Source organism: Pelodiscus sinensis, chromosome 3, assembly GCF_052426305.1.
Source record: "Pelodiscus sinensis isolate ZL-2025 chromosome 3, ASM5242630v1, whole genome shotgun sequence".
In the NCBI taxonomy this organism is placed as follows: Eukaryota; Metazoa; Chordata; order Testudines; family Trionychidae; genus Pelodiscus; species Pelodiscus sinensis.
This window is the reverse complement of record NC_143054.1, coordinates 8,467,053-8,482,884: the sequence shown is the minus strand read 5'-3', so window position 1 is coordinate 8,482,884 and position 15,832 is coordinate 8,467,053. Positions and strand designations below refer to the sequence as shown.

General features: G+C 55.4%; 1 protein-coding gene across 9 annotated transcripts in view; it reads right to left on the bottom strand.

Annotated features, from left to right (window-relative positions):
• Positions 1–516: 516 nt before the first annotated feature.
• EFR3B (EFR3 homolog B) overlaps positions 517–15,832 on the bottom strand; it is a 161,313-nt gene continuing 145,997 nt past the window's right edge. For 8 of the 9 annotated variants that reach the window (XM_006116729.5, XM_075923305.2, XM_075923304.2 and 5 more), the window contains 9 exons: positions 14,490–14,651; positions 12,310–12,441; positions 11,595–11,662; positions 11,017–11,144; positions 10,347–10,438; positions 7,948–7,996; positions 7,081–7,187; positions 5,437–5,486; positions 517–4,736 (listed from right to left, as the gene is read on the bottom strand). In XM_006116729.5, the coding sequence (XP_006116791.2) occupies positions 4,631–4,736; positions 5,437–5,486; positions 7,081–7,187; positions 7,948–7,996; positions 10,347–10,438; positions 11,017–11,144; positions 11,595–11,662; positions 12,310–12,441; positions 14,490–14,651 (894 nt within the window). In that variant the 3' untranslated portion in view covers positions 517–4,630. The remainder of the gene's footprint in view (positions 4,737–5,436; positions 5,487–7,080; positions 7,188–7,947; positions 7,997–10,346; positions 10,439–11,016; positions 11,145–11,594; positions 11,663–12,309; positions 12,442–14,489; positions 14,652–15,832) is intronic. The other variant, XM_025181494.3, reaches the window with a different exon arrangement.

The window sequence follows — 15,832 nt, the reverse complement described above, 5'->3', positions numbered from 1 at the left end:
TGTTGCAACAGTAGAAAAATTGTTTTGTGTATCTGAAAACTATAGGTACTGGGAATACTTTTTTTTTTTTAAAGGGGTACTTTATAAAAAAAAAAGTTGAGAAACACTGTGCTAGAAGAAAGCAGGCACGCATCTCTGTTTCTAAAAGGCTCATGACCTCCAGGCAGCCTATAGGTCAAGGGCTGAGCAGGGGGGGAAAACAGGGATCAGAAATGCTGTCCCAAACATGGTCCACCTTCCCTCTGAACACAAGGGTGGACTCTCTGAGTAATGGGAATGGAATTGCATGATACTGTGGTGGGACAGGAGTTCTATCATAAAGGCCGAAGCTAGCCACTATTTAACATACAGGGCTAGCTAGGCTTTTCTTTTTGAAATGGAAACATTAAAATACCTGATTCTTGTTCACGTGTTTGCACAAATTTGGGAGGGGGGGGTTGCAACATTTCAATTTGAAGTGTTTTGGTTCATTTTGGTAGAGAAAAAAACCCATACACACCCCTTTTTTGGCGGGGGGGGGGGGGGGGAGAGAAGTCCAAATGTTATCCTGTGTTATCTTCACTCACCTAGAGAGACGGAACGCCCAAACGTGAAAAGTAGAAAGAAATGACAAATTTTGAAGATGATGTTTCCTCTCACTTTTTTAACGTTTAGCTCTTCCCTCTTGGTTTTGTAGCCACAAACCGGGTGCTTTCTTGCAGCCTTGAAAGGAAATACTTTTTTCCCGTTTTTTGTTTTGAATTTAAAACAACTTTTTCTTGAAAAATGTTTTTTGACAAATCCCCATTTTCAGAAAAACACCCTTCGGCCTGTTCTAATGGAACAGGCTCCTCCCATTCCAGCTGTTCCCACTCAATGTAACCCATTTCAACAATGCAATTTCACCTCCCATTGTTTTCTTTCTCCTACACCACGGCTACCCAACTCTGGAAGCCCCCGGGGCCACAATGATACTCACAGCACATGCCGAGGGCCACAACTTAAGTGTAGTTGCAGAAAACCTGCTGTATGGCGAGAGGCTCAAGGAACTCAATCTAGTTAGTTTCACAGGGGGGAAATAAGGGGGTGATTTGCTCTCAGTACGTAAGTATCAGCGCAAAGAGCAAATATTGAGAAATTGGCTCTTCAATGTAGCAGAGAACAGTCTCATATGGTCAAAGGGCTGATCGCGGAAGCTAGACCAATTGAGAAGGCAAATAAAGTGTCGTTTTTACCAGTGAGGGTAATAAACATTGGCACAACTTAGCAAAGATCATGGTAAATTCTCTGGCATTGACAATTTTTAAATCAAGACTGGATGCTCTTCGAAAAGCCCTGCTCTAGGAAGTATGGTGGGAAAGGGAGTCTACAGAAGCTCAGATTAGACACAGCCATAGAGTCCAGGTGGAGAAGAGACCACTGTGAGCAGACTGGCAAGTTTTTCGCAAAATCATCTGAATTTGCGGAAAAACTTGCCAGCTGTCTACACTGGCCGCTTGAATTTCCGCAAGAACACTGACGATCTCATGTAAAATCATCAGCGTTCTTGCGGAAATACGGTGCTGCTGCCGTTTGGGCAAAAGCCCTCTTGCGCAAATCATTTGCGCAAGAGGGCCAGTGTAAACAGCACAGTACTGTTTTCCTCAAAAAAGCCCCGATCGTGAAAATGGCGATCGGGGCTTTTTTGCGGAAAACCGCGTCTAGATTGGCCACGGACGCTTTTCCGCAAAAAGTGCTTTTGCGGAAAAGCATCCTGCCAATCTAGACGTGCTTTTCCGAAAATGCTTTTAACAGAAAACTTTTCCATTAAAAGCATTTTTGGAAAATCATGCCAGTATAGACGTAGCCTATGAATGTCACCTTCCCTGGCATAACCAATAGAGCTTGTTTAGTGGGGCTCTCCTGCAGCCCCAGGGAGCAGGGAACCATTTTGGGGAAGAAGATGATGTGATTATAAAGCCACAACAACTGGAGGGAAAATCCAGGGGTGGGGGTAGGATGGGAAACTCACTGGAACGCCTGTTTTTAAGCTGGCCAATGACAGGCCCTTCGTCTGCCTGCACAATGTCCCCACTTTCACACGTCAGCTGGTTTTGCGGCAGCCCGGGGCTGTTTGAATGGCTTGGAATTGTGCAAAACAGAATGTTTTCATTTGCTCTCAGGTCCCTGTGCCAGAGGATTCTGATGATCAATGAGACGGAGCCCAGAGGTGGGAAATTTCTGCCCCAGAGGAACACTGGGGTCTTAGGAAAAGGGGTGTGGAGGGAATCATCCTCTTCACTCCGTGCACTGCTGAACTGTCTGATGCAACACGCACAGTCTTCCAGGTTCCCTCTTTGGGCCGGCATCTGGGAAATGCCAGTGTTCAAGGGGTTAATGTGCCTTCCGCTCCGGCCCCATTTCAGCCCTCTCCTGCTGCTTGGTTCTGGGTTCTCCAGAGCTGTCCCAACTTTAATCCTGCCTGCACTTCAATACAGTGCTAATCCACGGCCTGTAGGATTGGGGCATGGGTCTTCCCCAGGCAGCTTTGCACCAAACAATCCCTGGTGAACCATGGCTATTGAAAATCAAGTATGAAACCAATCACTAACCATCTAGAACAGGGCTGGGCAATAATTTCTTTTTTTGGAGGGGCAGGGCACGCCAAGATTTTGGAAGGTGGTGAAGGGCTGCACTTTTCTGTAGAGGTGATGTGAGGTCTAGGATAGAAGTTGGGTGTAGAAGGGCGTACGGGGTAAGGGAGTGGAGTGCAGGAGACGGCGTGAGGTCTGAGGGAGTTTGGGTGAAGGAGGTGGTTGTCATCTGGGTCAGGGGATTGGGGTGTAGGGTCAGGGAGGGGGTGTGGGTGCAGGAGAGGATTCTGGCCTGGGGGAGGGGTTCTAGGAGGAGGTGCAAAGTCTGGGAGCGAATTGTGATGTGGGAGAGGGGACAAAGGGGGTACGGGCTGCAGAGGGTTTGGGTAGTGACCGGGGGCAGACGAATGGGGTGCAGGGTCTGGGAGGATGTTTGGGTGCAGGAGAGGATTCTGGCCTGGGGAAGGGGTGCAGGAGGAGGTACAGGGTCTGGGAGGGAGATGTGACCTGGGGCAAGGGGGTGCAGAGGGTTTGGATGGTGAGCTGGGGGAGGGAGTTGGGGTGTGGGAGGGGCAGGGGTGCCAGAGACAAGCTGTGGCTGGGAGGCGCATACCTAAGTGTCTCCTGGCCAGCAGCCCTGCAGCACCCCCAAGGCAGGCTGGACTCCCTACCTGCTGCAGCCCCAGACCACTTGAAACTGCAGGCTGTTCCCCCACATGGCTCTCAGCTCCAGGGGGAGGAGGAAGAGGCTTGCGTTGCCCCCAGGCCAATCTCTGAGCTCCTATTGGCTGGTTGTTTCCAGCCAATAGGAGCTGAGAATTGGGTTGGGGGGGGAGACTGAGCTTTAAACCATGGCTGCTGCTTGCCTAAGGGTCCCAGCAGGATCTTCAGCAGCCCGGATCCAGCCCCCCCAGGCTGTGTTTTGCCCAGCCCTGACCTAGGACTTAAAGGATTTCCCCGGGTGCTTTACAATGTAGACCTTAGGGGATCACAGAACGGATCCTCCTCCCTCAAAAGCCCATGATCCCCTGCCGCTTGGCTCTAATAGAGAATCTCCTTTAGCAGTTAGCTGTATAGGGCTGAGCTGGTCTCATTCTAGGCACTCACCCCATACAGGGTGCTGGAGGGGAGACACACACAAGCAGGTTCATTAGAGGAGCCATTTCCCTTTCAATACGTGTAGGAAACGTTAGGGGTGTTTGCCTTGATTGTACCTGTCAATCAGCCCCTTTGTCGTCTTAAAGCAACGTTACCAGAAAGGCAACTACACATCTGATGTATAGGACCCTGCAGCACAACAATAATGCTTTAATAGGTATCCAACTGTGATGACTAACATCTGGGTCGGCCTGCCTCTGGGGCGGCTTCGCACTGTCTTAAGGCAACCAGAATTCACCTTCTGCAACAAGTTTGGGTCCTATGTCCAAGTCCCCTTAGTCCTAGAGGCCTATGTCATGAAGTCAGGCAAAATGGCCCTATTGGTCCCTTCTGGCTTTGAAATCTAGAAGACCTCAAGTTTGGAGAGCAGCACCCTGTTACGAAAGAACTCTCTTCAACTGGCCACAGGCAGAGAACCATGAGTGATATCTGTCGCTGCCACAGACTTGCTTGATGTAGTGGGCCATCAAGAGGCCAAATGAATTCTCTGGGGTAAGATCTAACATCCCCCTTCCCTCCCCCCCCCAAAAAAAACCCTAAACCCTCTAACCTGGTAATAAAAAGGGAAGCTAAACCAATCCCTAGCTATGCCTGCACCTTTCCCAACTTCTCCCTGCTGGAGTCCTGGCTCTGAAACTCTTTCATGAAGATTCTTCAGTCGCACGCATCATCAACCCTAGAGGTGAAACGAGCTGAGAAGAAATAAGGTGGCAAAGAAACACACATGTGAATTCTGTAAATGGCTGGAGGATCACGGGGTGCCACATGGCTCTGGAAGAGGGAAGCCGGCAAGTCCTCCAAAAGGCGCTTTCCTCAAGGGTTACAGATTTCTTCAAGAGACTCATTTGTATACATGCATCTTCCTCCTCTGGCTCCACCCGCATCAGGACTTGGCCCTCTCTCGGCATGCGCGTCGGGTCTCAGTATACGCAGAGATCTGGGAACTTCATCTCATACACCGGGATGGAGTGGCTCTGGGGCTGGCCATACGCAGCCGTGATGGTACCCGACGGGCTCGGGGGCGGCCTGCAATGTCGGAGACAGAGAAGGAGAGTTAAAGGTGGCCTTCCACACTCTCTCACAGGGCCCAGCCCAGACAGGTTCTGCCCAACTCTTGCTCACTGTGAAGATTTCCCCTCCCGACTCAGGACCCTGTCACCGTGTTAACCGAAGATGAAGGTTTATCTCTGCTCAGCTGGCGACGTGAAGACACAAATCCAACCTAGTGACTGCACATTAGGGCCAAACTGCAGATGACAAAGGGACGTGCTGGGGACCAACGCCCGCCCAGCTGAGACACGGACAGCTCTGGGGAGCTGGGAACACGGGGGAGAACCATACGAAGCAGATAGGAGGTAAAGGGAACAAGGGTGAGGCCTGATGTAATGGAGAGACTGACCTTGCTCCCCTCCTTCGTGCCTAGCCTTCCTGCACTCACCGGTAGGATCTCTGCACCTTCCCGCAGCACAGCTGCGGTCCTCTGTTCTCGGCTTGCCTGAAGCTCTAGGGGGCCTGTTTCCTGATAGAACTAGGTACGTCTCCAGTTGTAGGAACGGGCCAGATCGTGGCTGTCCCCTGCACCTCTCTCCCATCCTCCTGCTTGTGCCTCAGGGCACAGGCCACCCATCACCGCAGTTCACGAGCCTCTCCCCCTCTTGCCAACTGCAAAGCGGGGTCCTAAAAGCCCCCCCAAGACTGTCCTCTCCCCAAAGGGTCTGATGCTCACCGGATAGTGATCTCAAAGATCTGGTTCAGCTTGCTTTGCAGCAGCGAGGCCTGAAACAAACAACAATTCCATTATTCCGAGGCTTCACATCGGGGCAGAGCTGTTACGATCACCGAGCCCCAACAGGTCACATTGGGCCTGCAGCCTCCAAGTCCTTGTGCGGGGCACAGCAGGGAGTATGGTGCTGCAGCACATCAGGGTAGACAACCATGGGGGGACATAAAATAATGAAATAGCGTGCCCTTGTAGCCAAGAAGGCTAATGGCATATTGGGATGCATTGGTAGGAGCACTGCCAGCAGATCTAGGGAAGTGATTATTCCCCTTTACTCGGCACTGGTGAGGCCACATCTGGGGTATTGCCTCCAATTCTGGGCCCCCCCCCCACTACAGAAAGGATGTGGACACATTGGAGAGAGTCCAGCAGAGGGCAACACAAATGAAGAGGGGGCTGGAGCGCATGACTTATTAGGAGAGGCTGAGGGATCTGGGCTTGTTTAGTCTACAGAAGAGAGGAGTGAGGGGGGGTTTGATAGCAGCCTTCAACTTCCTGAAGGGGGGGTCCAAAGAGGATGGAGAGAGGCTGTTCTCAGTAGTGATGGATGCAGAACAAGGAGCAATGGGCTCAAGTTGCAGTGGGGGAGGTCTAGGTTGGATATTAGGAAAAACTATTTCCCTAGGCGGGTGGGGAAGCACTGGGATGGGCTCCCTAGGGAGGTGATGGAATCTCCATCCCTAGAGGTTTTTAAGTCCCGGCTTGACAAAGCCCTGGCTGGGATGATTTCGTTGGGGTTGATCCTGCTTTGAACAGGGGGTTGGACTCGATGACTCCTGAGGTCTCTTCCAGCCCTCGGAGTCTATGAACTTCCTCCATGGGACACTGACGTAAAGCAGGAAGTTGTGCTGGTGATGCATGTAACACGCTTCCCTCCTGCATCTGGACTGACCAACTCTGCAGCATGGTCCCGAGTGGTGCTTTGAGATCCCAGCTTTCGTATGAGGCTGGAATCCAGACTTCAGGCTCCTCAGGGTCCCTCATGTTTCCCTGACATGTTTCACAGGAGCAGGGTGCCGGGCTGAATAACTCTGTTCGGCCTCCACCCTGTGGTTTTAATTGGATGCCGCGTTCTCCACTTCCTGTCCCCAAGGGCAGCGCAGTGGTGCTGTATGCTACTAGAGAGCGGCTCCGCTCCACCCCTGAGCTGGCTGCATTTCAGTCGTGACAAACGAGACCCCCTACCCCTCGGGCACAAGGGACTTTGGGGAACTGACTGCAGCGAGGTCCAACTCAGTCACTCCTCCCATAGGCTACCTCATTCCAGAGGTCTCACAGCTTCAGGGAGCGGACGCCTTCTTGTGCTTTCACAGCAAACCCTCCCGTGCATCACCAGCAGGTTTTGAACTCAGAACGCACTACAACATAGGCCTCTGCCCCTTGAGCTAATGGAATAACTTCGCTAGCGGGTAGCAGTAGTAGGGTGTTATCTGCGAGCAAATCAGCCACTACCCAGGTGATGAGCCTCACTTTGCCTGTGCTACTCTGGTTTTTTGACCCCGCGGGATGGGCCCGGCACATCCTCCCAGCCTGAGTGATCTCCCTGGCAAAGCAGAGCAAGCAGGCAGAGTGCCGAAAGCAGAGCCTCACCCGGGCGCCGCAGTGAGCCGCGATCTCTTCGAAGGGAGCTTTCTGGAACTTCTCCACCACCTGCCGCCTCCTCTCCCGCTCCTGCTCCTCCACAGCGACGCTGTCTACTAAAGCGCACAGGAGGGAGGAAGCAATGGGGAAAGGGCTCTGGCCATGCCAGGCATACAGACCCCAAGTCCCAGTTGTTCTGTTCTGGGGGTTACGGCCACGCACAAGCCAGCCCAGCTCTCAGGGGAACACCTGCTCTGCTGCGAGCCCTGCAGCGAGTACCTGGAGAGCAGCGCCTCCCCACCGTGAGAGCAAGCAGGGCTCTGTGCTGCACGGCTACTGGGTGCGGGTTCGCCGGTGCTCAGCACCCCTGGAAAATCACCGCCCCAGCCTCTCATTCTGGCACCCAGACATCAAAGGACACGTTAGAACTCTTGGGTTTAAGCAGCATGCCCAAGGCCAGAAAGGGAGTCAGTGGCAGCATCAGGCTTGACCTGAAGAGGTCCTGCACTCAGATCATTAGCCGGCCATCTCTCCAGCCCGAATGGGGGTCTCTAAAGACACACTGGCCAGGCAGGGTTGTGGGTATGGGGTGGAGTCTGCACTGCCCATGCCGCACTGGCACTGTGGAGAGGGGATGCCAGTCACCGAGCACAATGTGACGTTTCCAGACATGCTCACGGAGCAGCACTCCAGAAAGAGAGAAAGTTTTACGCCTCTGAACACAGTGTGACTAACACAGCTCGGTCTTTCCCCTGGGCGCTAGCTCAAGTCTTTGGGCTTAACACAGCAGCATCTGGGGGACGCAGCGGGTCAGACAGGAGCGTCTCATGGTCCTGTCTGGCTTTCAGTTCTGTGGAAAATCACTCAGTTACTTACCAATTGCTTTCTTCAGGGTCTCGTACGTGATCTCTTCAGCCGGGGCTCTCTAGGGGTGGGGGAAGAACACAAGAATTACACCTCCAGGCAGCATGCCCTTGAGAGCAGACGAAAGGGGAGAACAGCCGACCATGTGGTTCTAGAGGCCAGCCAGCTTTGCAGATCTGCAGTAGTGGGGCTCACCCACTAGGAGGCGATAACTTTTGGGGCTCTAGACAGGGGTAGCTGGGAGAAGCTGAGTAGCCCGTGTGGTACTGGAGGTCGGCCGATGGTTCCTTCGGGCCTGAAGCTCTATGAATCTATGAAGGTGCTGACTAGGGCCACCTCCTTTCCAAAGGAGCCCCGCTCCCTTCTGAGCCCCCAGTAGCCAGAGCCGGGCAGTAGTAAGAGCTATCCAGGGAGCCTGGGCCACTACGGGGAGCCCTAGACCCTCCACCTGCCTTGAGAAGGCGGCCAGAGAGCAGCCCCTGGACCGTGGCCCTGTCTCCGGGGCATACTGCCCAGGGTAGATGGAGGATTCAGGGCTCCCTTTAGGCAGCTCGTACCACAGCCCAGCTCCGTCTTCCACAAGGGCGGAGCTCCGGGAGGGCGGGGGGGCAGCAGCCACGCGGCTCGCTTTTCATCCCGCTCCCCGGGCCATCAGGGAGGGAGAGGAAAGGACCTGCATTCTGTGATTTCCTCCTCGGCCCCCTCCCTTCACCAGCTGGGTGTGAAAGGCATGCACGGCATGCAAGCACTTTCCCCTCGCTCCCTTAGCGCCCAGGCAACGGGATGAAAAGCAAGCTGCGTCCCGGCTCCCCCTGCCCTCCTGAAACTCCACCCTTGCCTTCCAGCCTGGCTAAGGGGCGGATTCACAGGGGGGAAAAGGGGGCAGCACCCCTGAGCCTTGCGCAGGCAAGAAATGATGGCACCGGATTCATGACAAATGCTCCCCGAATCGTTCGACCCAGGGCAGGGACTTGGGATGTACCCTCGGAATGGGAGGTCACCTAGCCCGGACAGCTTGGACGCCCAAAGGAGAAACAAGCAGCTGCACAAAGCAGTGGCTTTCAGAGAGTGAAGCCACCAAACGCAGCCCACTGTGGGCAGGTAAATGCTGGAGAGCACAGCCCCAGGGTAGCTCCTTCCCCAGAAGGATGGCACACAAGCCTTAATTACCTGGCCCCGGCAGAGGGAAGGCAGGCCACGATAACTCGTGCGTAGGACACTGGCGGGCACGGGGCCGGCTCACCTCGCCCTGCTGACCACACCAGGAGGGAATTACTCCTCGGTGGCTCGTGGCCTGCGGCGCCCAGACACAGCCAGCGCGCTCGGCCGTGCACCCAAACAAAGCACTTAAGTAGGCAGCGTTAGCACAGGAGCTGCTGGGACGAGGGGGAAGCTCAGGAGGTGGAAATGTTTAGCCCCCAGGGAAAGCTCTGGCTTGTCTTTTGTCGGTGTCCTGCGCCCGGATCCTGCGTGTTCGGTGGAGCCGAAACCACTAACGAGCGAGACTCAACGAGGATTTGTATTATGGCCAAATCTGAGAGTCCCTGAAGATCCTGGGACCGCCAGGGAGGTCTGAGTCTCTCTAACTATCAGGGCAATATGGAGTCAAGTCACCGTCCATGAGAGTGATGGGAAGGGGAAAAGCAAGCAGTATCCTGGTTGGGATTTCGGAGAGGGGGTTTCAGCCCCCCTTTGCCCTGGGGAGGGGGCTCATACCAGGGGCAATGCTGGACTGGTGGGGGGTGCACCCACAGCAGCCAGGAGGAAAACCCCTGGAAGCACGTCGCGCCTCCTCCTGCAGCGGAGTGCAGCAGCCGGCCGGTTCCTCTTTGCCGGAGCGGCACTCCGGGGTGCACCCCCTTGCTTTCTCCTCTGCTCAGATGTCCGGCACCTGAGGAAGAGGGCTGGGAGGGGCAGATGGGAGCGTGTCCTCTCCAAGATCTCGACCCAGTGGGAAGAATTCAGAGAGAGGGGGGAACCTGCGGTGAACGATGGGGGGAGATGAAAGAGCCCCCCGCAGACAGGCTGTCTGCACGGCACCCACGGTGGAGGAGATGGGAGCAGCCCACAAAACTGTACAAGGTGTAAGCACCCAGGGGCAGGTGTCGGGGACCAGATGTTCTGGAGAGAGCTAGAAATAACAGGCCAAGGGAAACGTCGGCAGGAAAAGCTTCCCAGGTGGGAAATTGCCTCTGCTTGGGTTCACACTACGTGATCTAAGAAGGCTTTGCCGTCCCCCTAGGTTCTACAGGACAATGGCTGTCCCAAGCAAACACCCCTTGCCCATCAGGCCGGCTCAGGACACTGGGCACGCGCAGAAACAAACCAATAAAAACCGCCCCTCCTGCTGGAGAGACAGCACAATGTGAAGGGCAGTTGTCAGGCTGGCCGGAGCAGGCAGCACACGGTACCTCCTCTTTCTCGGGACTGTTCCTCGATTCCACCTCGACCTGAAGAGAAATGGTCTCCCCGATGCTCTTCCTCTTGGACAGACGATCCTCGTCTGGAAAACAGAGGGAGCCAACCTGTGAGGAAGGCAGAGCGCCTCGCCCGTCCGGGGAGACACCCGGAGGGAGCTGGGGAGGGGCTGTCCGGGTCACAAGAGGGAAGCGTGTGGACATCACTGGAGATTTTCAAAGGGAGGCTGGAGAGGCAGCTGCCTTGGGTGGGTTAGACACAACAAACCCTGCATTCTTCCCCCTGTAGGGATTTGGTGCCTATTGCTGCAGTACCAGAGCTGTGAGGCTGGCCAGGGCTGTTATCCCCATTGCATAGGTGAGAAACTGAGGCACAGAAAGACTAAGTGGGTTGACTAAGGTCACACAGGGAGTCTATGGCACAGCAAGGATTTGAACCCAGGTCTCCCAGAACCCATGTCCATGCTCTAGCTACTAGGCCACCCTCTCTCTGGAGAGACAATGACGGAGCACGGGAATGGATGCTAAGGTCTCCCGAGTTCTCACCCCAGTTGTCCCCACACCACACAGTGAGTGGGCAAGGTAACATCTGAGCCACATCTCTTGCCCAGCCGGGCACTGCCTTGGGAAAGGCCACAGTGTGCAGGGAAGCTCCGCCCCCTACCTGTCAGCTGCGGGATGTAGGGCGTGCTGAGCCGGTCTGAATTGTAGCCGCTGCCTCCCAGCACCTCGCTGATCTTGCTCTGCCGGAAGAAGACCTCGGGCACTAAGTGATCTAGGCCCTTGGTCAGCCTGTGCGGGCGAACAGAGAGGAAAGCCGGTGACGATTCTGGCCCGTTGCAGGCGTGGTTACCAGCCCGTGGCATGCAGAGAGCATTAGGGTTTCCAGGTGAACACTGGGACAGCTCCACCTCCCTCCAAGTCAGCTGGGCGGGCACAGAAACCAGCCTGATCCGCCTCTGACCGCCGAGCGACACGGGGCCCTGGCGTTTCTGCATGGAGGCAATGCCACCCCGGCGAGAGCGCCGATGCACGTGCTCTTGTCTCAGCGAAGGCGCCAAGGGAACGGGAATATCTGTACTGGGACATTTCCCCGCAGCTCCATCAGGGAGAATGACAAAGGGCCCCCGTTTGCTGTGGCCCGGCTGCCGGCGACGGTTCCGACAGGGGCAGCAGGATTTCAGCTGCCGCTCTCTGATCCAACCCAGGGGGACACGCGCTTTCTAGAGCAGAGGTTCTTACCGGGGTGTCTCTACAAACACGTCCTCGGGGAGGAGGTACAGCGCATCCTTCTGCCTCGCCTCGAGGACCTAGCGGGGAGGGGAGGGACGAGAACCCCTCAGTGGTTTGTCCGCCAAGCAGCAAAGGAACGAGGTATCAAACCCGCATGGGAACCGAAGGCGCCTGCTGCAGCCGAGCCTCCTTGTTCTTTAAGGCCAGCTGAGTGCTGGGAACAGGGGCCGGACGGACAGGCCTGGAGACAGCAATCCTCTAGCTGCCCACCAAACAGGCCCTGCATGGGCAGCGTCAGCATAAGCCCCAGCACCTCCCCGATGGGCCTGGAGCGAACCCCTCACGGAGTGGGGGGCCGGGAGAGATTCAGGCTTCGGCTTCCCCACGGACACAGTCAGCAAGGGGCCAGTAAGTGCGACCTGCGGGGGGAGGTTCCAGGTAGACACCCACCTCCTCAGACTTGAGTGAGACCCTGCACACTCGCTGCACACCCTCCAGCCAACAGGAAAGATTTTCGGTGGCTTCCAGCCGGGGCTGGATTTGACCTGGTGGCCTAGGGCCAGGGCAGTCTCTGGTGTTCCCTGAGCCCTGGATCTGGTGAGGTAACCATGCTCCACGTCGCCCATGGAGAGCCCGATCTCCTGACCGCCCCCCGCGCAGGGACGAGCTGGCCGCTGGCTCCGTGCCCTGAGGAGCGCGGGGGGGGGGGGGCGCCCGCACTGACCTCATGGATGTGCTGGCAGAAGGCGGGCACCGTGGTGAGCTGGCTGATCAGGTTCAGGTAGGCGGCACCGAGGGCGTAGAGGGCGCAGCGGTTGTACACGGGCAGGTTATCCTCGTTGATCTGCGCAATCTCCTGCAAAGCCCAGCAAGCAGGTTCGCTGGTTAGCACAGCAACGGCAGACTGATGGGAAGGCAGCGGCTGGGTCCAAACGTGTCCCAGGGAGGCTGGTGCTTTCAGGGGAGGTGGGCCCAGCCTCACAAGCGACCATAGGCGCTGACTTTTATTTTTTCCCCAGGGGGCTCCACCCCTGCTCTGCCCCCTCCCTCCTGCTGCTCGCTGCCTTCGCCAAGCCCCTCCCCTTGCCACCTGATCGGCAGCCCCGCTGATCAGCCGTATCTGGCGGGTGCTCAACACCCACTCTTCTTCGTCCATGGCTGCCCCAGCCCCAGAGCAACCACCGAATCAGGCCAGCCAGCAAGTGGAGGAGACGGAGAGCTTCTGGAGCCAGAAAGAAGCAAGAAAGTGACCCGGAGAGTAGAAATCTGATGGCAAAGGAGAGGTCCCCGTGGGAGACCCCAGGGGATGTGGAAAGGGACAACCAACGTGTAGAACTGGCGTTACATGGAAGAAAGTAAGCGCAGGGCCTGAAACAGACCCAGGCATGATACTGGTTCCTCCCGGGGCTGGGCAGAGAGGCCAGTAGCCTGCAAAAGGGAAGGGATCTGAACACCCCAGTGGGTGATCCAAAACCATGTGAGCTGAGCGGGGAGGGAGGGAGCCCAGATAGCTGCCTCTCCACCTGGGTGCATGTGGGCAACTGCCAAGAATAACAACACTGGAATCAGCTGCCCAGGGAGGTTGTGGAATCCCCATTTGCGGAGATATTTAAGAGCAGGTTAGATAAATGTCTATCAGGGATGGTCTAGACAGTGCTGGGTCCTGCCGTGAGGGCAGGGGTCTGGACTCGGTGGCCTCTTGAGGTCCCTTCCAGTTCCAGTGTTCTAGGATTCTAGGCGACCCTAGTTGGGCTCACAAGCCGGCTGTCCCTTTAACACCTCCCTTCCTGCATCGCCTGTGTCCGCTCCTACGTCGATGTTCCATTGACACCCATCTGTTCGCAGCGACATTCATCTGCCATCCTATTGCCAGGTGGGTTTGCTCCCTGCCAGCTCTGGGGGCGACAGATGAGTGGCAGGGCAGGGATGCTGTCACATTAAGGATTTGTTTTGCCGCCTGGGATTACTGGCTGCGTTGCACGCACTGGCTCTTTTTTGCACTGCTCTGTATTCCCCTTTCTAAAGCACCCAGAGGCTGCTGGGTACCTGGTGCCGAGAAATAAAGGAATGTTACGGCATTACTGGTGGTGAAAGGCTAAAAGCAAAGAGGATTTGGTACCGATCACGGCAGAGAAACAGTTCTCAAATATTCATTTGGATTTGAGTTCAAGCCTAGGTTGGTGGAATTGACACACCCGAGGGCAGAATGAAGGTGCTGCTTTCTTATACCCGTATCACACAACTCTGCTGCGGCCCCTCAGAATACGAACTGCCCTCGTCGCAGTGCGCCAAACATGGCTCTCATTTGCATGGCTGCAAATCTGGAGGAACACTAGGGGAGCCTCCCTAATTCAATGTTACAGCAGCCATCTGGCGGAGATAAGCCGTACAGATGTGGAGCTGCAGCCTGACATCCGCTGCACCAGTGTAAAACTCCATTAAAGCCAGGTCTACACTAAAAGGGAAGATCGACTCGAGATACACAACTCCAGCTTTCACGTTAATTACATAGCTGGAGTCGAGTTTCCTCGCCGTCCCACAACAGGAGGCCCCACGGAGAGCATTTACTCCTTGCAGAACCAAGAGTACCAGCTGCCGACGGGGGCACCCTCTGAGTTTGATTGAGTGAGTCTTCACTAGACTCACTAAATCAAACTCCGGAAGTTCGATCGCAGCAGCATTGATCATCCATTTAAGCCATGTCTTCACTAAGGCCAGCAACTTAATGGAGCCCAGCCCTGGTAAATTCCCTTCAACCCGTTTGCCATGGTGGAACTTACACCCCTTTGGTCTGTCCGCTCCAGGCCTAGCTCAGATCCATGCGCTGATCCTCTCTTTGTGCAGTGAGGAGGAGTCCGTTACCCTGTGGGACCCCAGATACCTGCCCTGTTCACTCCAGCCTACCTGCACTGCCAGCACCAGGCGGATGAGGTCCACCACCACCTCCTCGTTGGCCAGCTCGATGCTAATGAGCGCCAGCATGCTGTAGAGCGCCTCGTAGTGAGGCTGCACGTTGCTCTCCTCCTTGCTCGTCAGGTAGATGTGCCTGTACAGCTGTTGGGAGTGCTGTGGAGAGAAGAGAGCCTGGCATCACATAAACTGAGCCCAGGGCCATCCGAGTTTTTGTGAGAGAGGCATGAAGGGAGCCAGCCAAGCATGGCACAAGTTGAACCAGCTGGTGCTTCCAGCCCCCGCTAGGGGTGAGACATTAGCCCTAGGGCAGTGTTTCTCAACCTTTTTTTTTTATAAAGTACCCCTTTTTCAAAGCAAAAAAAAATCAAATTGTAAGTACCCACAGTACCGACAGTTTTCAGACACTCCAAATTTTTAACTACCATTGCAACACATTTGTATAAACAACTTAATCGTAGCCCGGGAGGGCAATGACATTTGTGGGTGTAAAAAGTACAAAAATAATACAGCGCTGTAAAACGTAAAACAAAAATTCAGTTCTCTCCAAATTTCAGTTGTGTTGATGTACCTCTCCCCCACACTCCCGCCAGACATCTCTCAAGTACCCCTAAGGGCACTCGTACCACTGATTGAGAAACACTGATCTAGGGAACAGGGCTCTAGCTCAGTGGTTTTCCAGCTTCGGGTTGTGACCCAGCACTGGGGCATGAAATGTCAGGCCCTGGGACTTGTTGCTGCAGCAGGATCAGGTGACCAGTGGGGGCGATAAGGCAGCTCCCTGCCTGTCCTGGCACCACAGATTGTGCTACAGCCTAGAAGCAGCTGGTAGCAAGCCCAGCTCCGAAGTTGGGGTGAGGGAAGAGTGCACAGGGCTCTGTGCACTGCCCCTGCCCTGAGCACTAGCTCCGCACTCCCATTGGCTGGGAACCTGCTGCAGGCTGCTTCTGGGGGGCTGCATGGTCTGCGGTGCCAGGAGAGGCAGGGAGCTGCCTTAGCGCCCCACTGCACTGCTAACTGGGAAGCGCTCAAGGCAAGGCGCCGAGACCCCTCAACTCAGCACATCTCAGGGCCAGGTTCCGAGTCTGAAAGCACAGCAAGCACGTGAGGCCCACGAAGGGAATCGAGCGCAGTCCTGAGCCGGGGCCCCAGCCTGCATGCCCTTTGCTGTCCTGCTTTCCTCTAGCTCAGTGTTTCTTAAACTGTGTTCCGCGGCACAGCGGTGTGCTACGAGGCAGTTGGAGGTGCGCTGCGGAGAACAGAATTCAAAATGACCGCCCTTAAAGGGGCAGGCAACCTTTTTTTTTTTTTTTTGGGTCAACTCTCCCCCGACCCTT